This window comes from Sporobolomyces koalae, assembly GCF_050403365.1.
Source record: "Sporobolomyces koalae JCM15063 DNA, S_koalae_JCM15063T_v1_ctg25, whole genome shotgun sequence".
NCBI lineage: Eukaryota > Fungi > Basidiomycota > Microbotryomycetes > Sporidiobolales > Sporidiobolaceae > Sporobolomyces > Sporobolomyces koalae.
The window spans coordinates 20,895-47,058 of NW_027481746.1; the positions used below are offsets into that span (position 1 = coordinate 20,895).

Here is a 26,164-nt window from a genome sequence, read left to right on the forward strand (position 1 = left end):
GAGAGGGGCAAGAGGAGAGAACAGCTTTCTTTTGGTTTTACAGACAAGAAGATTGAATCCGGGGTATTGAAGCTGCGCAACAAACCGATTCGAAGCGCTCCAACAATATCATGCTTGTTTCTGTCCACGCTTATGCGCCGCCGAGTTCTGCGGATAGATCGAACATCGTCAGCTCACGGCAAGGTAGGTCGGACTATGGGAAACGAGGTTTTGAACGGACGCTTCTGCTTCTCGGTTTCCAAGCGTTGGTAGAGTAATCGCACAGCGATTTGGATACCAGTCGGTTGGCCCGTGATCGTCACGAGCTACACGCAACACGATATGTTTGAGCTTGAGACAATGTCAAAATAAATGTTGAGGAGGGTCGAGGACTTACGCGTTCGAGAGGAGAACCTCCAGGAGCAGCTTCTCCAGGCTCGTTGATCTTGATTTGACATTGACTAGCTTGTCGCACCTCGTTGATCTTGGCTCCAGCTTTACCAATGATCGAACCTAACGAGGACGACACAAGTAGCGGTCAGTCAGGAGGGAAGATCTTCTCGCGTTGGAAACTTGTAAAGGTGAGACTCACCGACAAGCTCGTTCGGGATGAAAATCTGCTGAGTCTGCGCTCCAGGCCCGACTGCGGGTCCCATGCCCACTCCTCCTCCCGATCGCTCCGGTCCATCCCGAGGTCCGTCACGTCGACCTGGAGGCGGAGGCCCACTGCCGTATCGGTCACCTCGAGGAGGTGCGTAATCGCCCGCTCCCGGTCGGTAACTCGCGTTGTTCGACGCGACAGGGTGTTCCTGCAGGACCGTACCGATGTAGTACACGGCGATGTGGATCGCGTCGGCGACTCCCGACACGGACAGGACGCGTTCGGTCGATCCAGGCAACATGGTTTCAGATGCTTGCAGGCGCGCTCCCGAAGCTTCCTGGATCTCCTTGATCTTGCTGCCAGCTTTGCCAATGACGGATCCCATGCGCGAGTTGGGCACGATGAAGCGGATCGTAACGGCGCGCGAACCGGGCACCGAAGGGACGTCGAACGGTTCGTCGTTGATGCGGCGCACGATGAGCCCGAACGCCTGCAGCACGCGCAACAGTCAGCAGCCGTACCCGCACTGCGACTTTTTTTGGGATTTGGTTACACACCTTGGACACGGCGTCGAGCGGGCCGGCGATGACCATGATGCGCTCGGGGTTGCCCGGCACAGCTTCGGTGATGGTGACCTTGGCGCCACTCTTGTCTCGAATCTCGTTCACGTTCTTGCCCTGCTTGCCAATGATGATGCTCGCGTCTTGGGTGACGATGAGAGCGCGCATCTGGATCGACGCGGCGGCGGCGGCGGCGGCAGCAGCATCGGCATTCGCGGCTTCGGGGTTCGCGGGGAGGTCAGGGTTCGCAGCAGCGACGGCGGCCGTGACGGATCCATTGGTCGAGTCGACGTTCATGGGTTCGGCAGCGGGGTCAGGCTTGGTGGTCGCGGCGGCGGCATCGTCGGTCTGCATCGCGGCGGCAGGGGCTGCATTCTGCGAGTCGTCGTCGTCGAGTTCGAGCTTGTCGGGCGCGGCGGCGGCTTGGTTCGCCTTCTTGGACGAGGCGTCGGCGGTCGGGGAAGACGAGCGGGAGCGCTTGCGGGCAATGTCGGCGCTGGTGGGAGCAAGGGAATCGGCCATGGTGCGCAGAGAGAACACGAGGGGTTCAGATCAGTTGATTCACGAGCGCTCCAAGAAGATAGAGGTTCGCGGTGGAGCGAGACGAGAGCGGCCGAGTCGGAGCCGGCACGTGAGAGTGACTTGGCGCGAGGGTGATTGGAAGCTGGAGCTGGGCGCGATGCGGATCCGTGTTGAGCCGCAGGTTGACCGTGTGGTAGGACATGTGTGGGAGAGGGAAGCGAGTTAGGAAAGACGCGGGAGAGACGGAAGGAGATGAGAGAGAGAGAGACCGCGACGAGCGAAGGACGGGGCATGATCGACAGGTTGCCCGCTCTCTGGAGATCCTCGAACGACAAGCTCACCTCGATAATGAGCACTAGGTGACGAGAGAGAGAATGAGACGAGAGTCGCGATCTGAGTTGGCAACTCGTCGGTTTCGGCTGCGGGTTACGCTCTCGTACACCCTCGACTTGTGACCGTCTAGCCGCCTCGTGGGCAAGTGCAGTCGACGGTCTAGACTGCATCCAGACATGCTGCGGTCATTCGGTTCGACGGTCAGTTGCTCGCGCTGAACGTCTCTCAACATGGCTCCTAGTCCGTCATCCGCACAGCCGGCCGAGCTCCTGCACCTTTTGTGCCTCACAATCACTGTCGAGCGTGCAGCTGCGCTCCGAGGAAATTGCGAGCTCGAGCTCGGCCGCAGGACCGCCTCTGCATCGGTGCTGAGCGTTACAATCGGTTTCGAGGGCTGACCCATGTTGCTTGTCACAGCCGCCAAGGCATCGGCTGACGCACGCGTCCGAGGTCGACCTCGATCCCCGCCTTCCGGCTCGAACCCGCGCGATTCCGCCTCTGCGTCATGGCCCGCGGCGCACCATCCTCGTTGTCGTCGTTACTCTCTCGCTCGTCCTGTTCGCGTATCACCAGGTCTACTCGCTCTACGATCCCGCTCGCTCGAGTAGTGCATCCCGCTCGCGTCGACATGCTACCGTCATCCGCGCCACAGACGCTCCGTTCCCGCCCTCGCCGCACCCGCTTCCCGTCCACTTTGACGAGCGCCTCGTCCTGTACGACAACATCCCCGTCGCGGCTTCACGTCCACCCGCGAACCAGTTCCTGCTCGATCCAGCTGTCGACTTGTCCCGACCCGAGCTCGCCATCATCACCGCGACGAACAACGCCCGCCCCGAGCTGCTCGACACGGCGACCACCGTGTTCGGGCAGTCGCTTCAAAACTTTGCATGGATCATCGTCGACGACCACACGACCGAACCGGCGAGCCTTGACCTCCTGCGCGAGCTCGCACGCGATCCGAGGGTCACCGTCGTGCCGAACCCGCGCGCGCAGGGCCTCGCCGCGAGCAGGAACGTCGGAATCGAACACGTTCTAACCCACTACGCATCGACGCGCGTGCCGCCATACCTCCTCGCGCTCGACGACGACGACCTGTTCGAGCTGACCGCATTCGAAAAGTCTATTTGGATGCTCAAGAGCAACCCCGAGTGGGACCTCGCCGGGTTCCGCTACATCAAGTTTGGCAGCTCGAACGAGACCGTGATGACCGGGCTCCACTCGGGTCAGGACAACTACCTCAAAGGCAACTTTGTCCCGAATTCGGCCATCTTCACCGCCCGCGCGCTCGTCAAGAGCAGTTGCAGGTACGACGAGGTCGAGTTCGACGCCGGAGGAGAAGACTGGGACTTTTGGATGTGTCTCGCCGAGCACGGCTTCTGGGGCGGATCGCTCATCGAGCCGCTGTACTGGCAAGTCTCACGTCATGTCCGGGCTGATCCCTTTTGCTGACCTCTGCCCTCGACACAGGTACCGTGTCAACCCGCCCAAGTTCAGGTCCGAGCGATGGGGCAACACTTTCTTGGATGGCTTCGACGCGCTCAAGCAGCACGTGCAGAAGCGCCATCCAACGTTGGCCAAGTCTTTCCCGGCCATGAAGCCGAGACAGAACGTGCAACTCGAACCCGTCAGCTGGGATATGCCGTACGAGAGCGCGCTTGCGAGTACCGATCGAGCAGTCGTGTTTGTTATTCCGTGGCTTTACGTTGGAGGGTAAGCTAGTTCTCTCTCTCTTGCCTCGGCTCGCCAAACTCAGCCTAATGATATGCCCCCGTGTGACAGAGCCGATATTGGTAGGCCGTCGACTGATTTTGCTGCCCTTCTCCTCTAAGCACTGACGGTTGTCTACTATGAACACAGGCGCACTGCACATGATTCAGTTGTATGCCGAGGCGGGCTATCGCGTCTCGGTGATCCTCACACTCTCGAAAGTTCCGGACGGAATCGAACTCCTGCCCCAGGTCCTCCAATTTACGCACGACGTCCACCTCTTGCCCTCGTTCCTGCGCGCGCACGATTTCCCGCGGTACTTCAAGCACCTTATCGAGAGTCGAGGTGCGAAACAGGTCATCTTGAGCAACAGTCAGCTGCTGTACGAGATGCTGCCGGCCCTCACGGAACAAATGCCGACTGTTGAATTCATCGATGTGAGCTCCCTGCATGCACTCGCCTCGAGTACCCGGAATACTGATCCTCTCTTCGCAAGTATCTCCACAACGAGGCATACGACGGCTGGAAGTCGGGTGGGTATCCTCGATACTCGCTCATCTTCCAGAGGTACCTGTCTCGCACGATCACCTGCTCGCACTACCTCAAGCAGTGGCTCATCGAGAAAGGGCACCTCGACGCGTCCCGAATTGGAGTCGTCAAACTCGGAATCGAAGCTTCCCATTTTGTCCCGGCGACTCCGGCCGTGCGCAACCAGGCGAAATCGACTTTGCTCAGTCTCGAACCTGAGACGATCGTCATTGTCGTCGTCGCGAGATTGGACCCGCAGAAACGATCAACGTTGGTCCCCAAGATTGCGAAACATCTCTCGACCTTGACCGAGGAAGATTTCGTCATCGTCATGATCGGAGATGGGGACTTGAGGAAACCGGTCGAACGACTCGTTGAATCTGAAGGAGTTGGAGAGTTTGTCAAAGTGTTGGGCAACAAGGACGACCCGCTCAAGTACCTCGAAGCTTCCGACATTTTCCTCTTGCCGAGTATGAGTGAAGGCATCTCGGTCGCTGTTACCGAAGCGATGGCGATGGGTCTACCGATTGTGACGGCGAGAGCTGGGGCGTTGCCGGAACAACTAGGAGATCTTGATGACGAAGGTCAGAAAAAGACGAACGCCGCACTCGCTGGAATCCTGATCGATCACGAACTCGACATTGAACACGATGTTCCTGCGTACGCGCAAGCTTTGTACTCGCTCATGATCGACCCTACTACTCGTCGAAGGTTGGGTTCGAACGCACGCAAACTCGTCGAAAGTGGATACGACTGGAGGACTTCGCTCGCCGAAATGTTTACCGAAACGAGCAAAGCGAAAAACATTCCTGGACACGCAGGAGATGGTAGATACCCTAACCCTTCAGCGTACCTCTCGACCCAGATGCTCCTGTGTGAGAATTGGAAGGAAACCGACATGCTCGGCAATTGTGAGTACCGACGAGCGCTACAGACGACAACATCTCGTTCCCTCGTAGCTGATGAACATTCGCTGTAGATCCATGGTAGATTCTCGCTTCGAAGAGGACGGGCTTGCACAACATTTCTTTATACCCCCATCATCCTTACCTCTGCATATCGCCTTCGTTTCAGTAATCGAAAAGGTTTCTCAGGCACTACGATCAACCGGAAGCAGCGACATCTTGTCCAACAGAGGGACGTCAAATTGTTTTTGCTTCAATTGCGTCGCTTATGCTTCTCTCCACTAAGCTTGAGTGCCGAGACGGATTTCTGCTTGCGCACAACGAGCGAAGCAGACGTTCTCGGCGTAAAGACACGAGAGACGAGGTGTTTGAATCCAATCTGTTTCGACGACCCAAATCAGCGACCCTTGCACTAGGAAAATTCGGTCAAGGTCGGGTTTCAACTCACCTTGCGGCCTTGACTCGGACTCAGGAACTCGCGTGAGCACACGAAACCGAGGGGGCGCAAGAGCTGAAATCGAGACAGAACAGTCAGCTCAGCCCGTAGGAACTGCGGCCGTTACAGGTCCTCGCCGAGACCAAAAGAACGCTCACTCTTTCTCCTTTCATGGGTCGCCCGACGAGGTTCAACCTTCGTTTCGTCTCGTACGCGAACGAGAAGTAAGGACCTTCAATGTCTCGACCGTGATATGCGAGATCGAGGTCGAGTTTCGAGTGAGACGACACCTTGTACACGCCATCGTCCGTATTCGAGATCGAGAGGGACGCTTCTCGGCGCAGGTAATCGATCGCATCGTTGCCATTGAGATGCAAACGGCGCAGGTGTGGCGGAGATTGCAAGAAGCTGCGATCGAATCAGAAGAAAAAAGTGCGAGGTCTAAGCGTTAGATCCCAAGGTGATCCCGGCGCAGTGGTCAAAGTGAGGTTCGACTTGCCCGACGTGGAACGGCCAGCCTTCTCGTTCGAGACCTCCCTCGGGTCTCTTTGCGACAAACTCGAGCATGCCCGTCTCGCTGTCTTCCCCTTTGTACACAAACTCGACTTTTGCATCCCGAAACCCTTCCTGATCAATCAGGAGCTGCAACGTCGACTCCCCGACGACAAACTCGGTTCCTTCATACGATGCGCCGAGTAACTCGTCGTTGCGGTCTTGAAACGAGTGTTCCTGGTTTCGAGCGATCAGCGGAATCGATTCGATGCGCGAATAAGCATCGTCTTGACGGATCGTGCGGTGTGAGAATTTGCTTGTCAAGATCGCTCGTGGAGAGGAACGAGGTGACGGCGCAGACGGTCGAGGTGGCGAAGGCGGATAGATGCAAGGCGGATAGACAGGAACGTTGTAAACGCCTTCGGAACGACTACGATGACGAGCCGAAGTCTTGGGAGAAGCGGTTGAAGGTGGACTCGCTTGTCGAGGTGCACTAGTTGCCGAGGTTGCTGGGCGAGTTGGGAAGATCGGCAGGGATGGAAGCGGTTTCGAGCGCGGTTCCTTGTTGCCGGTGGACAGGAGGGGCGAAGACGGCGCGTGGTACAATTGATGCTGTTTAATCCGGAGCGCTCGATCCGACGGAGTTGGCGTTGGCGGAACGAGTCGAATCGGTATCGCCTTGACTGATCCAAAGGTAGATGCGGTGGAAGGGCGAGAGCTCGACGACGGGTCGAAAAACGCATCGGGAGGAGGCGATCGGGAGCGAGCGGATCCAGGCGGAGTATTTCTTCTCGTACATCGCTGAGACTGATGTGCATGAGGTGCTTGCTGCACGCGGGAAACAAGTGAAAGCGAGGAGAAGCTATGTTGTCGAGCGTGAGCGGGCGCAGTGCCAGGCCTGTTGGAAACAGCACGACGAGCATTGAGCAGCGGAGGATTGTGAGACTCGGCTCGATAACGTTTTGTTGGCGCAGGCTGGATGAGGATTGGTAGAGGGAGAGGAAGCGGGAAAGGCGCTATCGATGCAACCGGGAGGCAGTCGGCGTCAAGCGTCTGTGTCGAGAACGGTGATGGCGACGGCGGCTCGGTCGGTGCAGTGCTGACGCTCGTCACGGACGACGAGTCAATCGAGAGACAACGCGAGCTCGCAGAGGAGCTATAGGACGACAAGCGGCGGTCCATTTCGGAACCCTGCAGCGCGTCGTCGAGAGCTAGAAGCCGCCGCCGTCAGTGTCATTCCAGTCGCTTTGTAGGCGTTGCGACTGACTCACGACGTAGATCCCGCTTTTCGGAAACCAACGCGGTCCCTGCGTCGGGCCCCGGATCGGAATCGCTCTCTCCGCCTCCCGTTACGTCCTCTGCGTCGAAGAAGATCGGGATCGACTTTCCTGACGAGCTCCTCGGGAAGCCATATGCGGTCGGAGTGTGCGGCAACAGAGGGGTAGAGGGCCACGAGTCGGAGGCGGTTGAAAGTCGCGAGGACTGCGAGGTGTCCGACCCACGCCTTTGCGGAGCCAAGTCGCGCACAGCAAAGTCAAGAGCCATCTCGAGTGGCGCGTGAGGTGTTGGCTAGTGCGAGCGAGGGCGGAGCCAGAGAGAGAGAGCTGGGCACGGTGCTACACAGACGGCCAGCGTACATACTTGACGCGACCAATTCTGAAACCCCTCTGGTCGACATCAAAATGCGGATTGACGTCGCAGGACGTTTCGCAGGAATTCGGAAGGAGTCGACTCGGATTTTCCTGCGAAAACTCGAGGCGCCGGGCGCTGTGTTTTGCTATTCGCTTCTCGTTGAATGTTTTTGACGAACTCGTCGAGCCTGTTGTTCTGAAGGTAACAGGGCACGTACACGGACTGCCCAAGTTCGTCTTGTGCGATCTCCTCTCGCACAGCAATATCGTTGGAGAGGGTCGAAGCGGCACGCGCCCGCACCTCTTGCCCCTGGACGACGGTCTCTGCGAGACAAAGACTACTGGCTCAGACCGAGCGCAAAAAGCAGGATTATCCAGAGGCCGCATATGTGTACAAGAGCGAAGAGCAGCCTGCCGGCAGACTGGGATGACGAGCTCTGTGGGCTGGGTGGCGAATTACAGCGAATGGGAAGCGGGCTCAAAAAGAAGACGGGAAAAACGGCAGATGCCGCCGGGCCTGACGGGATGTCTCACAGCGGGTCCGAGACCCTTCTTGCGCCCGCCCTCTCTTTCACTCTCCAACCTCGCTGTTGACTCCGCCCTCCCCCTCCCCTCGCCAGGTCACCACAGGAAGCCGCTTGAGCTCTGGTACGTCGTTTGTCTGCCTGCCTGGCTGGACGCGCCTTGAGGGTCGCCTCTCGCGTCTGTCTCGTGCCTGCGTTGACTTCGGCCCTCGATGGAGCAGCTCGCGAACCTCGACCTGCACTCCCGCCCGCTTTTCCCAGCCTTCACCGCCTATACAGCCTTCACGCCGCCGCCCATCACCCTCCCGCCGCCGCTTTCCAGGTGTTTGAACGATAACCGACCGTCCAGGCTCCAGTTTCGTCTCGCGCCCCACCTCCGACCCTCGCACAGACTCTCCTTGCGCGTTCATCGCTGCCTCTGGAAGTCTGCAACTCAACCTACTGTGAGTCGATTGCTGTTTTCCCGCGCGAGATGTGATGCCGGCCCCCCCGCCCTCGAAATCCATTCGATCGGGTAATCGCCGACTCACGAGACTTTCAGGGCGAGACTCTGCATTTCGCATCGCAACCCGTCTCGCCCGCCTCGCTCTCCCGCTTGCGCACCTCTTGCGACTTGGCGAGCAGGCTGCTGACTACCATCCTTTGACAATGTCCTGGTGTCGACAGACCCGCCGCGCCCCACCAATCTATTCAGCGCCTCGCAATCGACCTTCTCAAACCCGATGACTATCGCGCAGGAAATCAACTTTGGCTATTCGCCGTCGTCCTCTGCCGACTTTGACGAGGCGCTCAACCCGCTCACGTTCGACGACGAGTTCGCGAATGAGCACGACAACGAGCACGACCTCGGGCTCGATGAAGACGAGGACGATGCCCGCTACGAGCAACAGAGTGCTCAGACGACCAAGCCCAAGCGCAGCAACAATCGCAAAGGACCCGGCAACGCAGAGAAGCGCGCGACCCACAACGCCGTCGAGCGCGCGCGACGCGAGAGTCTGAATGGTCGATTTACTGTCAGTCGCCTGCTTATTCGGTCCTATTTTTCTTTTCGGCCGGCCCTGACTTTGATTTTCCAACTGTCTCGCTCTATTTCCCATCTCGTGCACAGGTGCTCGCCGAGTCTCTCCCGACTATGAAGAACATCAAACGTCCTTCCAAGGCGATGATTGTCAACAAAGCGCTCGATTTCGTCTATGATGCTCAGGTGAGCGGTTGCTCTTCCGCTGGCGCCTCTGCTGACAGGCACTGACGCGCCGAGATTGTCATCAGCTTCGCGAGCGCACGCTCGTGCAGGAGAACAACGAGCTCCGCCAGGAGATCGACCAACTCCGCGCTCGTCTTGGCATGTCCCCCTTGCCGCCCCCGACACCTCTACCGCAATCGAAGCCAGCAACTCAGGCTACGTTGCGTAAAACAAAGAAGATGCAGTTCGCCCACGGCCAGGCAGAATCGAGCAGCGCGTCGACAAAGGCTGTGCTCGCGACGGGCTCAGCTTCGCCCGACGGTGCAGCGCCTGCCATGGCCTCACCTTCGATCGATGGCGCCTACCCTTCGCCTTCGATGTCGGCCTACTCTACCTCGACTGGTCTGTCGCAATCGGCACTGTATGACACGCCCACCCTCAACGCCGATTTCGCTTCTTCCTTGTTCCCGACCGCGTCGCAAGATCCTGCCGTCCCTTCGCTCACGGATGGCGCCTCTTCCCCTTCCTCCGACACTTTAGCTAGTGTTGCCTCCCCTGGCCTCGGCCACCCTTTCCTTCCCCCCTTCGACGCCGCTTCGCTAGGTCATCCAGCCGCGTCCCCGGTGCCGAGTCCTGCGTTCATCAACATGTTCAACTCTTCGATGACGCAAGCTCACCTCGCTGCCGCACAAGCAGGCATGATGCCGCCCCAAGCGATCTATGCCGCTCAGACGCCATCGTACCTGTCCAACCCGGGCCTTCTGTATGCCATGCAGCAGCAGTACCTGGCTCAGCAGCAGCAACACCTTCAACAGCAGCAGCAACAAGCACACCAACATCAGCAGCACCCTTCCCCGGCCTCGGCCTCGTCCCCTCAATCGCTCTGCTCGACCTTTGGTCAGGCTGATTCGACTGCATTGTGGGCAGGCACTCCTCCCGCATGGGGCCCGTTCTCGACTCAGACGCCGTCCGCCGTCGACGCTCTCTCCTTCTGAGCATGTCGTCTGCCCCGTTGCACCTCCGGACCAGCGTCAGTCGCACATCCCTCCGCTCTTGTCGTTTTCTCGTTGCTATTGTCTGTACCTATACGATGGCTACAGGAGTACAAAACTCCTCTGCCTTGCTTTCCCACTTTTTCATTTCTCCTAATCTGTAACCCCATCTTCTCCCTCCTGTCGTCTCCATACCACTCACGACTTTTCCCCTTCTTCATTCTGCGCGTTCTTCCTTCCCTTTCGCTTTCTGGTTCGCTTGCTGTTGAGATCTTTTCCCTTCGCTGTCCATCTTTTTGGTCGTTTTCTCCTCTCCCCTCTCCTCCCTTCTCTCTTTCTTTTTTCCCCTCTTCTTCTTTGCCCGATCTGCCTCTGTGGCTGCAAAAAAGGTCTTCCGTCGGAAAAATCCCGAGAAAGACTCGAATCGAACAGTACAAGCGAGATTGCCATAACAGAATTTACAAGCACCACTCGTCAGCCGGATATTCAGAGACAAGTTATCTCAGTCCAAAGAATGCGAGCATTGACCTCTTGCTTCTTTTGCGAGGATAGACGTGGAACTCGTTTGGTGGTGTTTTTGGTTGCCGAGCGTCATCCGAACCATCCGCGGGTGGACCATCATCCCGCGGATGATGGTATAGGAGCTATATAGCACAATATCAGAGAGGCGTCATCGACCGAGGAAGAGTGGTATGGAATGGGTGCTCACTGGATCGGAAGACTTCCCGGTGACGACTTGCAAGAGGAACCCGAGGACGAATCTACCTTTGAAGTACTTGGTAGAGATCACCTTCAATCGCTCGAAGATCTCGTATGACTTGAGCTTCACCGACCAAGCACGCCTTCGCTCCGCCACAGACACGAAATGCCACGGATTTGAAGACGACGGTAGCGTCATGAGGCGCTCGAGCTGGTTTGGATCGACGAAGGTGCCAGGCGTCAGGACAGTTTGCGAATCATGTTCGAGCCAGTAGAAGGCGACGAGTAATTGTAGGTCTTCGTCGCTTGGCTCCCTGCTCGCCATGATTGAATCGAGCGTCGAAATCAACAACGCTGACGGAGTTACAACGTTGTAAGGGGAATAGTGCGCTTCATCACGATCGGTAAGTTGCGCGAAGACGGCGATTTGGTCACTCGAGGCACCAATGGACGACCCTACGAATGAGTTAGGATCGCCACCGAGTTTGATCGAGCGGATCCGAAGACGGGGATACTCGAGCTGCGAGCTTCTCTTCGATAAGCATCGGTGGTTCGGTAAATCGAGAGTGAGACCCACTCGCCTTGAGTTCCCCAGGCGGATGCTGAGAATCCTCGAGAATTGCTAGACTGACTCGCCCCTGCTAATCACCGAAGGTCAGTACCTGTCATCTTGTTTGCGAGAGTTGAACCTAGCTTGCCTCTTTCAGCATGGGAAGGAGAGAATCGACTGCTGGCAGCTGTATCTGGTTCTGTCTTTCCTGATTGCGCGCGTAAGCGCACAACGCAGCGTAGCCTGTCGAGGTGAATCAGGACGCTGTACTCCGGGAGGACAGAAGCAGCCTACCGTCAAGCGCCCAGATCCGCTGCCATGGCCCTCCTCCGTCGAGTTGCTCCTCGAGGGCCCCGAGCTTGTCCAGGTATTTCCTAAGTTCGCAGTCGAGCTGCTGCCGGACCAGTACACGCTGCTGCTGACCTGCGTGTGCTTTGAGAACACGAGCAGCAAAGTCGTTGCGAGTTGGGCCCATTATCGAGTACTGCAGGTGGGTAAGCGAGAGGAGAATCCTTGCGCCTGCGGCAATGCGGCGTAAACGAGTCCCGGTTGATTCCGCGGCGAGCGCTATGCAGTAGCAGGAGCGAGCTCAGGCACAGGACACAGTCCCCAGATGTCAGCACAGGCGGGAGAAGGGGCGCAGGAGGTCTTCAATAGCAAGTCATGGAGAAGAAGCTGTAAGAGGGGAACCCGGCGCAGCTTAGACTAGCGAAGGGCGATAGCGTATTCAAACGTCAGCAAGACACACGCAGTCGCACGAGAACAGTCGAGATCCGAGCCTGAAGGAGGGAGAGAGATCTAAACATCATGAGAGCGTAACGTACGTTTTCGGAACGTCCTCCGATTGTTCTGTCTCGGTCAAACACAGCAAGCGAGACGAGAACACCCCGCACAGCTCTTGACAGAGCTCAACCGGCGGAGGAGAGCGCGCGTGCAAGATGTCGTCGGCTCTCGCATCCGCAACGACACCCCCACTTGCGCCCTCGCAACTCGACCCAGCAACGCTCCTGACGCGCCAAGACATCGAACGACACCTCTCGGCGCTCACTGCGCAAGAATCGGAACTCGATGGCCGCCTCGCAGGCCTCATCTCGTCCCGAACCCGGCTCGCTGCTCAACTCAAGGCACTCGAATCCCTCAGGCCTGTCGTGGGCGGGATCGAGAATGAAGCCGCTCATATGGCTGCAGAGATCGGTGCCGTTGCAGAAACCGCAGAGCGGGTCGGAGCCAAAGTTCGCGGACTCGACGAGGAACAGGTCCGTCTCGCACCTCCCTCTGCTGAGATTTACTCCATACATTGAGCCACTGACACGATTCGACGCTAGTCTCGAGTGAAAGCATCAATCGATGTCGTGCAAGCGGTTCAAGACCTGAAAACGGCGATCGCAAGCCTCGACTTGGCCATTCAGAAACAGGATTGGGAGGCAGCGACCCGAGCAATGCAACGCGCGAAAGCAATCGACCCAGAGATTGTCGCGAGCGGGTTCGCTGAAGCAGTCGTCGTCAGTTCTCCCTCACTCGTGTGGCTCTCCACGCTAACTGGTTCTGACACTGCCTACGCCCGTTCCAAAGCCTTCCTCCGATCTACCATCAATACCGACACAAACCCTCGCGCAGTTCCACGATACGCTTCTCGAGACGTTCCTCGCGTCGTTCCGCACGGCCGTCGAGCAGAACGATACAAACAACATCAACCGGTTCTTCAAGCTGTTCCCAATGATCGAAGCCGAAGACAAAGGGCTCGAGGTGTACGCAGATTGGGTTGGAGGCGTCGTGAGATCCAAGGCATCGGCACTTGGAACCAAGAGTGCGTCCTGCTACCGATCTGCTTTTCACAACTTTCGTTCTCATAAACGTTCGCTGCCCTCGTTCCTAGGTCAATCGCCTGCGCACTTCTCGGCGCTTTTGACCACTCTGTTCGAATCGATCGCGCTCATCATCTCGCAGCACCAGCCAGTCGTCGAAAAGTACTATGGCGCGGGCAAGATGCTCTCGGTTGCAACATCGCTCATGATCGAATCGGATCGGCTCGGAGTCAAAGTGTTGTCGAATTGGGAGGAGGAACGTAGGATTCGGACGCGCGTGCTCGAAGTGTCGCAACACCGCTTCCAAGGCGCCGCGGGACTGAGAAAGGTGCATGCCACGAAACCGAATGTCAGCCCGATGTTGAACCAAGGCGGATTCGACCCACAAGCGCAAGCACTCGCTCAAGAGCAGAGTCAGATAGACCCGAAAGAGACCGACGCAGTTTTGACCGAACTGAACATGATGAGCGGCCGGTGGGAGTTGCTCAGGCGGTTCTTGTACGGCTCTCTAGAGGTACGTTGGATTCACTCGTTCCTTCCGTTTCACGAGCATGTTTCTGACTCCTCGAGAATAGGTCGAAGAGGAATCGACCTTGACAGCGAAAAAGAACGCAGAGTCGAAACCGATTGCAAACATCCAAACAGACCTTGAAGCCTCGCCACGGAAACAGGCAAACACAAACGAAGCTGAGGAAGACAATCGAGAAGCCGAGCTCGAGCTCGTCGAGAACAGCCAGCTGGGCAAGGCGATCGCGAGGCAGCTCAAAGAGGTCTACATTCCGTTGGAGCTATGGTATCTTCGAAGCGCGATCGAGCGGGTTTCGTTACCTTTCTCGCTCTCTCTCTCGATGACTCCCTCCTGACTTCAATTTTCTTCTGTCTAGGCACATCAAGTCGACGAGCTCGAGCTTCTTACGACACCGACCTTGTCTTCCTCGCTCGACGACATCTTCTACATCCTCAAGAAAACGCTCTACCGACTGATCAGTACTGGTTCTGTGTCAACTGTTGTCTCTCTCTGCCGAGAGTTGCGGACCGTCCTCGACACCGATGTGGCCGAGGTGTGGCGATCGAGAATGGAGACGGCTCTGAGAGATTTACAAGCGGGTCAGCAACAGAGCACTATGACAATAGGAGTTGGCGCCATGGGAAGCATGACGGCGATCGGCGGTGGCAGAGCTCGCGAGGAAGAGCGGGAAAGGAAAGAGAAAGAAGCGAGAGCAGTTTTCATCGTAAGCATACCGTCTCCTAAACCCCCCAAGCCCCGAAGGATCTGACGATCATCCAATCGCTCGCGTAGGTATACCTCAACAATCTCGATACCGCGGCATCTTATACCTCTCGACTCCATTCCGAGCTCATCAACTCGGACCTGCTGTCAGCCACGTTTTTCCTCAATTCGGAACTCTCGCACTCGCAACGGTCTCTCGCTCAATCCCTTCCTCCCACCGCTGACCGGTTCCGACTCGTGCTTAAGGGTGGACTCGACTCGTTGTTCAACCAATTGGTCCGACCGAGGTTGAGACCGCTCTTGAGCGACGTCTACCACGGCGTCAGTTACCGGTTAGACGATGATGGCTATGCAGACGCAGAGTACAAAGACGAAGTTCGCAAGCGATTCGTCCGGAGCTGGGACGCGTTGCTGTCGGGATACCGGGTATGGATGTCTCACTCTCTCTTTTTGTCTCGGATAGTGAGCTGAGTTTGACCGAGAATTTCAGGAGCCATTCTCGGAGAGCAATTTCAATCTGTTCTTCTCGACCGCCGTCAACGTTCTCGTGCGGCCGTGGGAAAGCATGATCAGGGGAATGAAATTCACCGAGGTGAGTCAAACTTTTTGTCTCTCTCTTTCTCTAATGTCTGTTGCTTGTCTGCGGGGTTCTGATTGATCTTGGAGATGTAATCTTCCTAGCTCGGTGCGCTCCGACTCGATCACGATATTCGGACGATCCTGTCATACCTCTCGACGCAATCGCCACTCTCGTCTGGAGCACTGCGAGAATCGTTCTCGCGGTTGCAACAGATCGCGAGCTTGTTGTGTTGCGATTCGAAAGACGAGGCGGAGGAAGTGGTCAGTGCTGCTGCCGGAGGTCGGTTGACCAAGAGCGAAGTCGAAGCGGTATGGAATTTGCGGATCTGAGAAAGCCAGACTCTCTTTTGTTTCGAAAATCTAAACCTATTCGAAGATCCCATATCTCGCTGGACGAATCACGCCTGCATACCCTAGCGAAAGCTAGAGAGAGAGAGAACGTGAGGGCATAACGATGGGTTGCAATGCTCGCATGTCACAGACAATTCGAGTGAGGCCAGACTGTTCGGGTTCAGAAGCCGAGGGGAGAATATAAACACATGACGGACGTCGTCTGCCCAATCGGATCGACCTGTCGAATCCTTTCCCACCCCTGAAGAAGAGATAACTTCCCTTAGTTCTCTGGCACAGGTTCGGTCTGTTCCTGTTCCTCAGCAGCAGGTGCATCCTTATTTTCTTGTCCCTCTTCGTGGCTATGAATTGATAGCCCTCCATAGTGAGCATCGAGTTGACGGATCCTGTAGACACGATTTTTACGCATCAAACCTCTGCAAGTTGCACCCTGAAGAGGAAAAGAGTGCCGCTTACCTCTCGACTTCTTTCTCCCTCCGCTCGTTCTCGGTCCTAACTCGAAGCAACGCCATGTCCCAATCTTCGTCGTCCTCTCCGTCGTCGCTGTCTCCTTCCTCGTCGTCGGAATCTCCTCGTCCGAGGTCCGGGTTGAACGTGAACAAGTCTCGACCCGACATGCCGACCGATTTGCCCGCTGCGAACGTGGCCGATTTCGCCGAGTGCAACGCTTGCGATTCGGCTTCCTTCTTGCTCAGTCGAGTCTTTTTCCATTCGGCAAACGATTCTTTCGTCAATGGCGTCAATTTTTTGGGATCCAGTTTGTGACGCTGAACATCGAGATCGACGGGCTCAGTTTTTCTTGCATTGGGGAAAGGAATCTGAGAGAGGGGGCTCACTTCGACTTCGAGGAACTCTTCCAGACTGATCTCTTGGTTCTTGGCATCCTCCTCTTCCTTCTTCTTCTGAGACTTGAGCACGAAACCAGGAGGCAGAGCGTGTCGATACTTGCACTTGTCTCCTCCATCGGGGCACTCCCTAAAAAAAGAAAGAGGCATGAGAAATCAAGAAAAAGAGCGTCTGTACAGGAGCAAAGAAACGTACCAGAACCATCCGTACTTGCCCGTCTCGACCGCTTGCAAGAAGTGTTTGCAGACAATGTCGGTCGTGACTTTGGGGTTTCCCTTGCGCGACACGACTTCTCGTAGCTTGGCTTCGTCCCACGTCGACATGTCATCTGGAGCAAGTCACGCTCAAAGTCAGATTTCTGGCGGTTGGGTCGAGTGGGGGAACTAGTGTTACCGTTCTCGTGCTCCTTCTTCTCGTCTCGCTGATCGGCATAGACGCTCGCCTTGGTCGTCTTGCGTTCCGAATCGAGGTCGTGGGAGAACTTGCACTTGTTGCCTTTCTGGCAGCGACCGGCTTTGAAAAAGGCACACAGGACGGTCTTGGGGTCGACTCCGAAGGGTACTTTGGGTTGGACAATGTCACTCGGGGTCAAGAGTTGTGCGAGTTCGTCCTTCTTGGCCATCTCGGCCCGTTTGCGTTCGGCGAGACGTTCCTTCTCCTTTTGCTTCTCCTGTTGTTCCTTGCTCACTCCTCGCACCGAGGCCTGTTGCTGCAATTCCTGGACATGGCGTTGAACCTTGGCCGACTTGTTCTTGTTCTTCAATCCGAACGACTGCGTTGCGGAAGTGCTGTCAGCGGGCGAACGTGAGGATGAGAGACAAGACGAGACTGACCAGATCAGGCTTGACCTTGGCGGGTGCATTCTGCTTCTGTTGCTTCTTGGGCGGCATGACGTCGAATGCGAGAAACTTGTGGCTCTGGCGAGGTCGCGAGTTTGACAAGGAGGCGCCTAAGCGGTCGATCAAGTGAGAGTGCTACCCGGAGTGGCAGAGGGAGCGAGTGCGAGTGCGATCTCGAGTCGGTCGCGAGAGACTCGTTGCGATGAGAAAAAAGAGGCGTGCGGCGGACTGCCAACTGCATCACCTCCGTCTCCAGTCGGCGGGACTTGCATGCCATCGTGCACACGTCCGTGGTCGTACCTCCTGAACCTCGTCATGACTACCCGCGCGCGCTCGCCCTCCCCTACGACTTCGACCCCGGCTCAGACTCGTTCAACATGCTCGAGCCCGACCACGCTCTCGCCCGCTGCTCATGCCGCTGATTGTCCCCGCCAACCGAAACGACAGCGACTCGAATCTGACCTGCCGCGCGTTCTCGACTCGACGCTGCCGTACGCAGTCGGGATGCACCTCGCGCCCATGGTTCGCATCGGGACCCTCCCAACTCGCCTCGTCTCGCTCGATGCAGGCGCACAACTCGTATGGGGACCCGAGATTGTCGACAAGGCCATCATTGGCGCAACTCGCACCGTCGACCCAAACACTGGAGTCGTCTCGTTCTCGAAACATAACCGCACCATCTTTGAATGTCACCCGCTCGAGAAGCCCCGCTTGATCTTCCAGCTTGGCTCGGCTGATCCGAAACTCGCCGTCGAGGCCCTGCGCGTTATCGAGCACGACGTCGCCGGCGTCGGCCTCAACTGTGGATGCCCCAAGAGCTTCAGTCTCCAGGGCGGCATGGGCGCTGCCCTCCTCAAAGACCCCGAACGCCTGTGCAGTGTACATCCCTATCACTCTTCCGATTCCACTGTATCTGTGTCTCGTGCTGACTTGACAACTTGTCCGTTCAGATCCTGAAAGCTCTCGTTGGATCAACCTCGCTACCGATCGACGCCAAGATTCGCCTCCTCCCTCTCCCCGAAGGATCCTCTTCCCCAGCCTCCGACGAACCGACGATCCCGCTGATCGACCAGATCCTCGCGACGGGCGTCAAGTGTCTCACCGTACACTGTCGCACTCAAACCATGAGATCTTCGGAGCCGGCATTGCACTCGCGTCTGCAAGCCATCACGCAACACCATGCCGAGACTTCGAACGAGATCCCGATTGTGTGCAACGGCGATGTCACGGGAGATGGATCCCTCGTTGACCGCGAACGAGGTGATTCCGAGTGGGGCAACTTTGATCAAGTGTGTCGAGAGACTGGAGTCGCGTCAGTCATGATTGCGAGAGCTGCCGAATCGAACCCGACTTGCTTCGATCGTTCTGGGTTGCAAGATCCCATCACGGTCGTCATTCCCAAGATGCTCAAGATTGTAAACTTTTTCTCTCCATTCTTAAATTTGAAAAAAGTAACGCTCAAGCTTCACTTTCTGGGAAAACAGGCAATCTTGACCAAGAACCATTTCGCCAACACGAAATATGTCCTCAACGCGATCAACTTGCACCATTCTCCCACCCCTCCCACACGCGAAGTGAACCGCGACATCAAACTGCGAATGAACAAGGCCAAAACGTACGTCGACATGGGCGACATTTTCGGCATCTCGAAACCAGAAATCGAACGATTGGGCACCCTCGATTCGGACCAAGCGAGGAGCGAACTTGAAGCACTTGTACCCGAATGGACGAAACGAGCTCGACAACTCGTTTGAGTCGGAGGAGATGCTTTTTGGTTCCGACGAAGAGGGGGGTCTTCATTATCACACATTCACATGATCCCCTTTGCCTCGTCAGGATCCGGACGATCCCGAACAATCATATCGTCTCTTGGCGCAGGCAGACACGCTTCGAGTGGGAAAACGATCCACACAAAGCACGTCAGGACGACCGGCGTGAATTCGAGTCCTGCAAACAACCCTTCGTTCGTGCTGGCGAAACTGAAAATCCCACTCGCGCATTCCGAGAGTCGAAACGTCGTGCGCAACAACAACAGGAACGCAGATGTCGATAGCAGGATCGAGAGTCGTAGCGGGATGCGAGATCTCTCGATCGACTGGTGAGAACGCGTGACGGCAATCGCCAACAGCGTGATGAAAATAAGGAACGCGGCAGTCTGTAATCACGAACGAAAACAAATTGCTCAGCAAGACCCCGCTCCGACTAGTTCGAACGGAGAAAAAGGATGGGCTCCTTTTGAACGCACTTGGAGTGCGAGACCAGCGAGTAGAATCTTGTTTGCTTGACCGGGAGAGATCGAGGAACGTTTCCCTCGAACCAAGTTGGATTCGGCTGTTCCGATCAATGCTGCTCCCGCAACTTGTACGAGCGTAGTCACGACGTCGGCTATGATCATACCTGGTAATCCGATCCGACCATGAGCAGTCTTGATCATTCTCGAAGGTTTCTCAGGAAATTCGAGCGCTGTTGGTGATGCTTTCTACGCACCTCTCACCATCCATTTTGGATCGAAACCCAACAAGCTTTGCTCATTACCTTTTGACGCGAGTTGTCGGATCGCACTAGCGAGTGCGACGTAAAGTGCAGCTTGGAATGCGATCGGGGCCACGACAACGAAAAAGTACTGAACGAAATCGAATTTCGATTCAGCGCGAGCACAGTCAGCAAGACAGGAAAACCGAGATGATAGATCTAGAACCTACCTGAACAACGAAGCCACTTGTCCGGAATGGGTGGTAGTGCGAAACGAGGCGCGCGCTATAGCCTACCAATTCAAGCACCTTTTTTTTACCCTCATCCACCCTTTTGATCAGTTTCCGCCCTACCTTTGTGCGAGAGGGTTTCTTCGTGTCTTACACATCCAAGGACGAAGAGACTGTGAAATACCCTCGTCTGTCTCGACCTAGTGACAGTTCTCCACCCGTGACCCAGCAATGCGATTCCAAAAAGGACGAGCGCAACGATTCCGAATGCGAGACTTGGTATGTAGCCATAGATGACAATTGCGCTCTCGCCGTCTCCTGGGTTCGGATTGATCGGACCGCGGTAGCCAGGCGATCGAGAAGGTGCAATTCCGTCGTTGTCCATAGCTTGGCGCGGGATCAGATTGTCCTCAGGAGAGCAAGCCGGTTTCGCCCTGGTGCTCTATGCGTTCGAGCGGCACTCGATAGGTGAAAGTGAGATTCGTGGTTGTTGGAAAAATCACATCTCGCGCAGGAGTGCAACTACTGTATACTTGCGATGAGAGCGAATGGCCAAGAGAACTCGGGGAAATCTCGTCGGGATCGCCTATGATAGTGGGGTGGGTCCCGAGCTGGGATCCGAGTATCTCTAAGTCAGGTCTTTTTGAGGCCAGAGTCAACGAGAGAGATTGTTGGTAATGCAACGTCGGGTGGCAGGGGAAAAAGGAATGATGCAAGACGATCATCAGGGATCGAGCGTTAAACCACCTGACAGGCCGGGGCCCAGCAGCATCTCGTGGCCTACGCACAGTGACCGTGTTAACCGCGGTTCACGAGTACACTCTCGTAGCGATGAATACAGCATCACAAGTCCGTACGGGTTGAACAGGAGACGCAGGAAAAGCAGCAAGCTGCATGCAAGCAATGATTCGTGCCATTCCGGGTTGAAATGCTAGTTCGTGGCTCGATCCCCTACGACGCTGACAGCTAGACTTTGTTGGCTCACAAGTGACTCTGTATAACGACCAATACAGAGTACAGCAGACGCGCGTTCCGCTATTTCCCGCGAAGGTACTCCTCTAGGGAAGCTCATACAACGACATTTGCGCCGACATGCCACCGAACAGACCGGGCACACCTGTCCTGATGGTCATACCATAATACCGAGTACGTCGCGCTGGGCCGGACAGAGTTCTGGTAGTTTGCGAGAAGAGAATGGTTTTCGAGGTTATCTAGGGTAACTTTAAGCCAATAGCTTCGTGCCGAATCTCCACAAGAGTCCAGTCGACAACAGCTATGAAGTATAGACAGCCGTCCCTTCTAGTCAGTCGATGCGAGAGAAACACGAGCATTCTTACGAGGGAAGAACTCACTGTTACGAGACCGGCGGGCATGAAAGCACCGCTCCTGAGGAACCGATTGCCCATGACGACGAAGAGGACACCCGCGACACCTGCGAGAGATCTCAGCGCACCAAAGTCAGTGACCAATCGGTGCAAGTGGGGCCTCCTTCCGGACCAAATCAACGTAGAGGCAATCGAGAACGTACCGGTCACGACCCGATGATCCCGCGAGTTGACTCCGTACGCGAGTAGCAGTCCGGATCCTCCTCCAGCTACGAGAGACGCGATTGAAGAGCGCTTTAGGAAACCGATCAAGCCGCCGATCGAGATGAGGGCCGCAGACACAAACTGCACAACGCAATCGCATGAGCAAGTATCGCACGCACGACAGCAACGTCGAAGCTCACGCCGAATACTTGATCGTAATCTGTCGAGGTAGTCATGATGAGTGTGGTTGAACGAAAGCTTAACGGAGGTGATCCTCTCCGATATTTCGGCCAGGGAGGACCTCTTCTCCAACATCGTGTCTGCGAGCTAAGTCAGGTCAACCATTGGTCTCGAACCTCGCAAAATGGCGTCAAGAGATCTTGCAGACAAGAATCAAGGTAGCTATGGGTTACGAAGAGGAACGAGCGAGAGGGTCTTCGGACGTGAGGAGGTAGAAAACCGAAACCGAGACGAACGCAAGGGTCAATAGGCAAAGAAGAGGGTAACGGCAAAACGAGAAATGCGAGGTAAGAAAAGCAAGGGCAAAGATGCGAACGGGGGGAATCAAAGAAGTCGAGAACCAGAGACGGTATCAGGCAGGAAATGGTATGAAAGCCTCTCGCTAGACCGCGAGAGGGCCGGAGATTCATTGAGAGTTTTTGGGCAGGAACGTAGATTTGGCAAAGTTCTTGATCGATGCTCCTGCGCGACGATTCGTCTCGACCAAGCCCGCCAAATTCGTGGCGGAGAAGCTCGACGACGACATTGAGGTCTTCTTGCTCGTCGAGCCGTCACTGCTCGTAGGACGGAGTGATACTGGAATCGAAAGAGTTGAGAGAGACGCCGAGCTTGGGAGCGGGTCGAGCACGGGCGAAGGTTGTTGAGACGATAGTGAGCGTCTGCTCGCCTTCGATCTGTGGCGGACCGTTGTGAATCGCAGGATCCCGCTCGGTGACCGCGGAGGTTCCGGCGAGGCTGATAGCGAAGAGCGACCGGAAGAAGACGAGCCTTTGCGAGAGTCGTGCATTCGACGAGCGGGAGGAGAGCGAAGAGGCATGGCGACAGCGAGGCGATACTTGTCTCTGAACCCTTTCGCAAACAGCGTCGCTCCGCGACCTCCGTTACGCGATACGCCCGAGCATTCTTTGCCGTCGAGAAGATCCCACTCAGAATCGGTCTGCTCTTCGGATTCCTCGAGAACAATCTCGGGCGAGAGGGGAGTGATTGCGACCTCGGTAACGGGTTCGAGGTTGCTCAGAGACGAAGAATGACGGCGACAGGAGGTTGCAGGTGAGTCAGCTGCGACTGTTGTCGGTTGAGTTGACGCTGTTATGATCGACGAAAGCGTGTTGTCGCTATCGCTGAGGCCTGAATATTGCATGGAAGATGATTGATCCAGATCGACCTGTGTCGAGGTGTCGGTACGCAAGGAGCCCGGATCTCCTTCCGAAGAGTCGACCTTGACACCCCCCAAGTTGTCGGACCGAACTTGACCTTCCAAGCGAGACTGGTCTCGTTTCTGAATTGTGGCATCAACGAGATCGGTCTGCATGGGCTCGTCCGAATCCTCCTCATCGTCTTCTACCTCGAACCGCTGTATGCTGTCCGAGTCTCTTCCATAATAGCTGTAGCCGTCAAACACGTCCTTTCCCGAATCATCAAAGGCTGCTTGAGGTTGTCCTTGCGGGGGATCGTCTTCGACGCGCTCTCCGGGTTCGGCTTCGACTTGCGGAGTCATCGAGAGGAAGCAGTCGTCGAATTGTGAGGTATCGGTCGGATCTTGCGGGTTGAGCTTGGGAACGAACGGCGGAACATACCGTCGATGGTACACATGAGACTGGCAAGTAGCGCAAGGTCAGTCTCGTATCGTAGCGCCTTCACTGCAGAGGAGGAAAGCTCACCCAATCGATCATGGAGAAGTAAGGGTGGGCTTTGATCCTCGAATCAGTCATGCGAAGGAGCGGGTCTTTCTGGAGCATTCCTCGGATGAACGACTTTGTGTCGGCTTCAAAGACGGGATAGTCATCCTCTTCCTCGAAAGTCAGCTCGTCAGAAATCACTTTCTGATACACTGCGGTCAGAGATAGAGAATGCATTAGCGCCGGTTTCAGAGATTCCCATCAAATGACAGATAGGCTCACTCGCTGAATGTTGTTCGGCATAGAACGGCGTGATCCCGGCAAGCATCTCGTACAGCATCGTACCAAGACTCCATGCGTCGACCTCGTAAGAATAAGGTTCACCGAGCAAGACCTCTGTGCGAGGGGCGGCAGACTGCATCAGTCCTGCTACAGCCTATCTGACATCTCAGCGAGCGTACCAGGAGCGAGATATTCGGCAGTACCGCAGAACGTAGTGGCCGTCTCCCGCTTGGTAAAGGAAGCGATCGTAGCCGGCGGCGTCGAAGCAGCTCGCTGTCCAGGGTGTGCCGAGAGCCAATGAGGTTGAGGAAGTTCGTCCTTGAGCGTTGCTGTCGGCGGCAGGACCCGAGAATGATGGAAGTCTTTCGAAAGACCTGTGAGCAGAGAGCCCTTCTTGTCAATGTCAATGAACCCTGATCAAAGTGCAAAGACAGGGAGTAGTAGAACCGAAATCCGTTAGGACGATATGGCCCTCTGCCGAGATGAGCACGTTCTCCGGTTTGAGATCGCGGTAGATGATTCCGGCACGATGCAGCCCTTCGATGCCTTCGACCATTTCGGCCGTGTAGAAACGAGCTCGATCGCGGCCTAGTCGGCCCCACCGAGCAAGCTGAGTTGCTAGGTCTCCTCCGGGATGGAAGTCGAGGGCGAGGTAGAGTGCTTGAGTAACGCAACAAGCATCAGTTGCGAGCGTACTGGGCGCAAGTTGGCCAGAAATTCTGCTCACTGTCTCGATCATGAAAAGAGTAGTGCAGCTGCACGACGAACGGATTCGACTTGTCCCGGCCACAAGTTTTCAAAACTGATTGTTCGGTGCGGGTGTGCTCGAGTTCGCGGTGGGCGAGAACCTGCAAGCGGGAGATCAGTCTTGATTTGAGCAGGTTGATAGAGTCCAAGATGCTCACATGTCGTTTCGTGATTGCCTTGAGAGCGAAATGCTTGTCGGACCCTTTGAGCTTGACGAGCAAGACCTTCCCTGCACATCCCTTTCCGAGCACGCGCTTGATCTCGAAGGCATCGATTGTAACGCCCTTTGACCTCTTCTCGATTGAGATTCCCGACGTACGCGAGAGCGATCGGGTCATGCGTGAGGATGGCGAGGTCGCCACGGTCGAAGAGCTTGGTGAGAGGAAATGGGACGATTTGGGCTCCTCGAGTGGCTCTTGATCCGCCTCACTCGCTTTGAGATCTGCAGTCGCTGCTGTAGACGTATCTTGCGGGACTTGGCTGATGTCGTCCGGTTTCAATGAGAGCTCGGTTGTTACAACTCCTGATGGGACAATTCGGGTTGATTCCGGCTGAATCGCTTGGACAAGCGATCCCTCCTTGTCGTCTGTCTGGTCGAAGAAATAAGATGGTCGACCGAGAAGACTGGGTGTATCCATAACCTCCTCAGTCGATCCGCTCATAGCCGGAAATTCTTGCCTAGCCATTCTCGCGTCTCCGTTCCTGGCCTCTCCTCCCCCTCTTCTACCACTCACAGGCTCTAGGATGCTAGACAGATCGTGACGTTGCGGCTCGACAACAGGCTGGTGAGTTTCTATGTGCATCGTTTGATCACTTCTCGCACGCTTGATCCTGCGCTCGATCCTGGCGCTCTCGAGATCGTCCCGGCGCACAACGAAGAAGCTTCGCCACACGGATCCGGACCTTACTGCGCTGTATGTGGACGCTTTGCTGAGACGGGAAGCGAGATCCCCGAGGACGATGGAGGTGAGCCCCCCGCGAGACGACGACGACGAGCCTTGCGAGGTGCGGCGGGGGCTCAACGTGCGCGACAGGGATGCCAGCACGTTGCGCCTCTTCGTGGTGTGTGTAGGCGGCGCTTGGGCTTGCACGAGAGGGCGCGCAGATACTATGCCTGGATATTCGGCCTGAAGCTAAAATGGGAAAAAATGGAGGGGACTGAGCGCGAGATGACCACGTCACCCTCGCGAGCACCGGACTCACCTGGGCTTCGAAATCGAGGACTTCGCTGAGCTTCCGGGTCAGTGTGAGGGAAGATGTCGGTGTCGAGATGTAAACAGTGATTGAGGGATCAGGCTGTCGAGGCGAGTCAGGTGGTTTCGTGACAGAATCAGCCAAGAGCCAGTCGGTCGCCACGCACCTTCCTGCTCCTCGACCTCGCTTTGGGACCTTCGGCGAGGGTTATACTCCACGCGTCTTGCTCGTGCGCTGGTGCAAGCTGCCTCGCTTCGTGATCTTCGAACATGGCCGGTCCCGCTGCGCCAAACGCATCCTCGAAGAAGCCAAGTCCTGTACGCGATTGCCGTGCTGCTGCCTGACTATTCCCAAGCGCGATCGTCGAGAATTTGGCGTTGAGGGTCGAGGCGGCAGAGGCGGAATGTCCGAGAGATCCAAGCCAGGCAGCGGTCGAAGTACGAGGCGCGTCGGACATCGCACAGTGTATTAGGCGAGTCCGAAGGAAGAGACTTCACAGCGGAAGAACAGCGAAGACGAAGAGGCTCTGAGCACAAAGGGATCCGGCAATGTCGGATG

General features: G+C 56.3%; 11 protein-coding genes across 11 annotated transcripts; 4 read left to right on the top strand and 7 right to left on the bottom strand.

Annotated features, from left to right (window-relative positions):
* Window positions 1-130: 130 nt before the first annotated feature.
* JCM15063_000672 (uncharacterized protein) lies at window positions 131-1,662 on the bottom strand (the record flags this gene model as incomplete). The annotated part of the gene is made up of 5 exons (XM_076679629.1): window positions 131-147; window positions 221-305; window positions 377-492; window positions 572-1,070; window positions 1,138-1,662. 5 exons carry the CDS (start codon window positions 1,660-1,662, stop codon window positions 131-133), a joined length of 1,242 nt encoding a protein of 413 aa, XP_076533177.1.
* A 509-nt stretch (window positions 1,663-2,171) lies between these two features.
* JCM15063_000673 (uncharacterized protein) lies at window positions 2,172-5,220 on the top strand (the record flags this gene model as incomplete). Its single annotated transcript, XM_076679630.1, has 7 exons — window positions 2,172-2,195; window positions 2,413-3,404; window positions 3,463-3,705; window positions 3,775-3,785; window positions 3,853-4,139; window positions 4,199-5,141; window positions 5,210-5,220. The coding sequence occupies 7 exons, from the start codon at window positions 2,172-2,174 to the stop codon at window positions 5,218-5,220; spliced, it is 2,511 nt and encodes an 836-aa protein (XP_076533178.1).
* A 168-nt stretch (window positions 5,221-5,388) lies between these two features.
* JCM15063_000674 (uncharacterized protein) lies at window positions 5,389-7,608 on the bottom strand (the record flags this gene model as incomplete). The annotated part of the gene is made up of 5 exons (XM_076679631.1): window positions 5,389-5,514; window positions 5,584-5,646; window positions 5,730-5,979; window positions 6,083-7,274; window positions 7,335-7,608. The coding sequence occupies 5 exons, from the start codon at window positions 7,606-7,608 to the stop codon at window positions 5,389-5,391; spliced, it is 1,905 nt and encodes a 634-aa protein (XP_076533179.1).
* A 1,332-nt stretch (window positions 7,609-8,940) lies between these two features.
* On the top strand, window positions 8,941-10,396 carry JCM15063_000675 (uncharacterized protein; the record flags this gene model as incomplete). The annotated part of the gene is made up of 3 exons (XM_076679632.1): window positions 8,941-9,231; window positions 9,327-9,422; window positions 9,488-10,396. The coding sequence occupies 3 exons, from the start codon at window positions 8,941-8,943 to the stop codon at window positions 10,394-10,396; spliced, it is 1,296 nt and encodes a 431-aa protein (XP_076533180.1).
* A 667-nt stretch (window positions 10,397-11,063) lies between these two features.
* Window positions 11,064-12,117, bottom strand: JCM15063_000676 (uncharacterized protein; the record flags this gene model as incomplete). The annotated part of the gene is made up of 2 exons (XM_076679633.1): window positions 11,064-11,548; window positions 11,937-12,117. The coding sequence occupies 2 exons, from the start codon at window positions 12,115-12,117 to the stop codon at window positions 11,064-11,066; spliced, it is 666 nt and encodes a 221-aa protein (XP_076533181.1).
* A 463-nt stretch (window positions 12,118-12,580) lies between these two features.
* On the top strand, window positions 12,581-15,587 carry COG4 (Golgi transport complex subunit COG4; the record flags this gene model as incomplete). Its single annotated transcript, XM_076679634.1, has 9 exons — window positions 12,581-12,898; window positions 12,968-13,144; window positions 13,215-13,449; window positions 13,519-13,961; window positions 14,023-14,265; window positions 14,332-14,679; window positions 14,748-15,104; window positions 15,169-15,270; window positions 15,360-15,587. The coding sequence occupies 9 exons, from the start codon at window positions 12,581-12,583 to the stop codon at window positions 15,585-15,587; spliced, it is 2,451 nt and encodes an 816-aa protein (XP_076533182.1).
* Window positions 15,588-15,870: 283 nt separating this feature from the next.
* On the bottom strand, window positions 15,871-17,344 carry TMA46 (translation machinery-associated protein TMA46; the record flags this gene model as incomplete). The annotated part of the gene is made up of 6 exons (XM_076679635.1): window positions 15,871-15,994; window positions 16,065-16,375; window positions 16,445-16,583; window positions 16,650-16,782; window positions 16,848-17,226; window positions 17,288-17,344. 6 exons carry the CDS (start codon window positions 17,342-17,344, stop codon window positions 15,871-15,873), a joined length of 1,143 nt encoding a protein of 380 aa, XP_076533183.1.
* Window positions 17,345-17,608: 264 nt separating this feature from the next.
* SMM1 (tRNA-dihydrouridine(20) synthase (NAD(+))) lies at window positions 17,609-19,047 on the top strand (the record flags this gene model as incomplete). Its single annotated transcript, XM_076679636.1, has 3 exons — window positions 17,609-18,172; window positions 18,244-18,708; window positions 18,778-19,047. 3 exons carry the CDS (start codon window positions 17,609-17,611, stop codon window positions 19,045-19,047), a joined length of 1,299 nt encoding a protein of 432 aa, XP_076533184.1.
* A 56-nt stretch (window positions 19,048-19,103) lies between these two features.
* JCM15063_000680 (uncharacterized protein) lies at window positions 19,104-20,380 on the bottom strand (the record flags this gene model as incomplete). The annotated part of the gene is made up of 5 exons (XM_076679637.1): window positions 19,104-19,448; window positions 19,539-19,690; window positions 19,781-19,916; window positions 19,996-20,073; window positions 20,150-20,380. 5 exons carry the CDS (start codon window positions 20,378-20,380, stop codon window positions 19,104-19,106), a joined length of 942 nt encoding a protein of 313 aa, XP_076533185.1.
* An 837-nt stretch (window positions 20,381-21,217) lies between these two features.
* On the bottom strand, window positions 21,218-21,760 carry JCM15063_000681 (TMEM14 family protein; the record flags this gene model as incomplete). Its single annotated transcript, XM_076679638.1, has 4 exons — window positions 21,218-21,268; window positions 21,348-21,427; window positions 21,524-21,665; window positions 21,725-21,760. The coding sequence occupies 4 exons, from the start codon at window positions 21,758-21,760 to the stop codon at window positions 21,218-21,220; spliced, it is 309 nt and encodes a 102-aa protein (XP_076533186.1).
* A 410-nt stretch (window positions 21,761-22,170) lies between these two features.
* Window positions 22,171-26,063, bottom strand: JCM15063_000682 (AGC family serine/threonine-protein kinase; the record flags this gene model as incomplete). Its single annotated transcript, XM_076679639.1, has 9 exons — window positions 22,171-23,361; window positions 23,426-23,595; window positions 23,666-23,779; window positions 23,845-24,039; window positions 24,113-24,325; window positions 24,393-24,513; window positions 24,571-25,545; window positions 25,616-25,708; window positions 25,773-26,063. 9 exons carry the CDS (start codon window positions 26,061-26,063, stop codon window positions 22,171-22,173), a joined length of 3,363 nt encoding a protein of 1,120 aa, XP_076533187.1.
* Window positions 26,064-26,164: the final 101 nt, after the last annotated feature.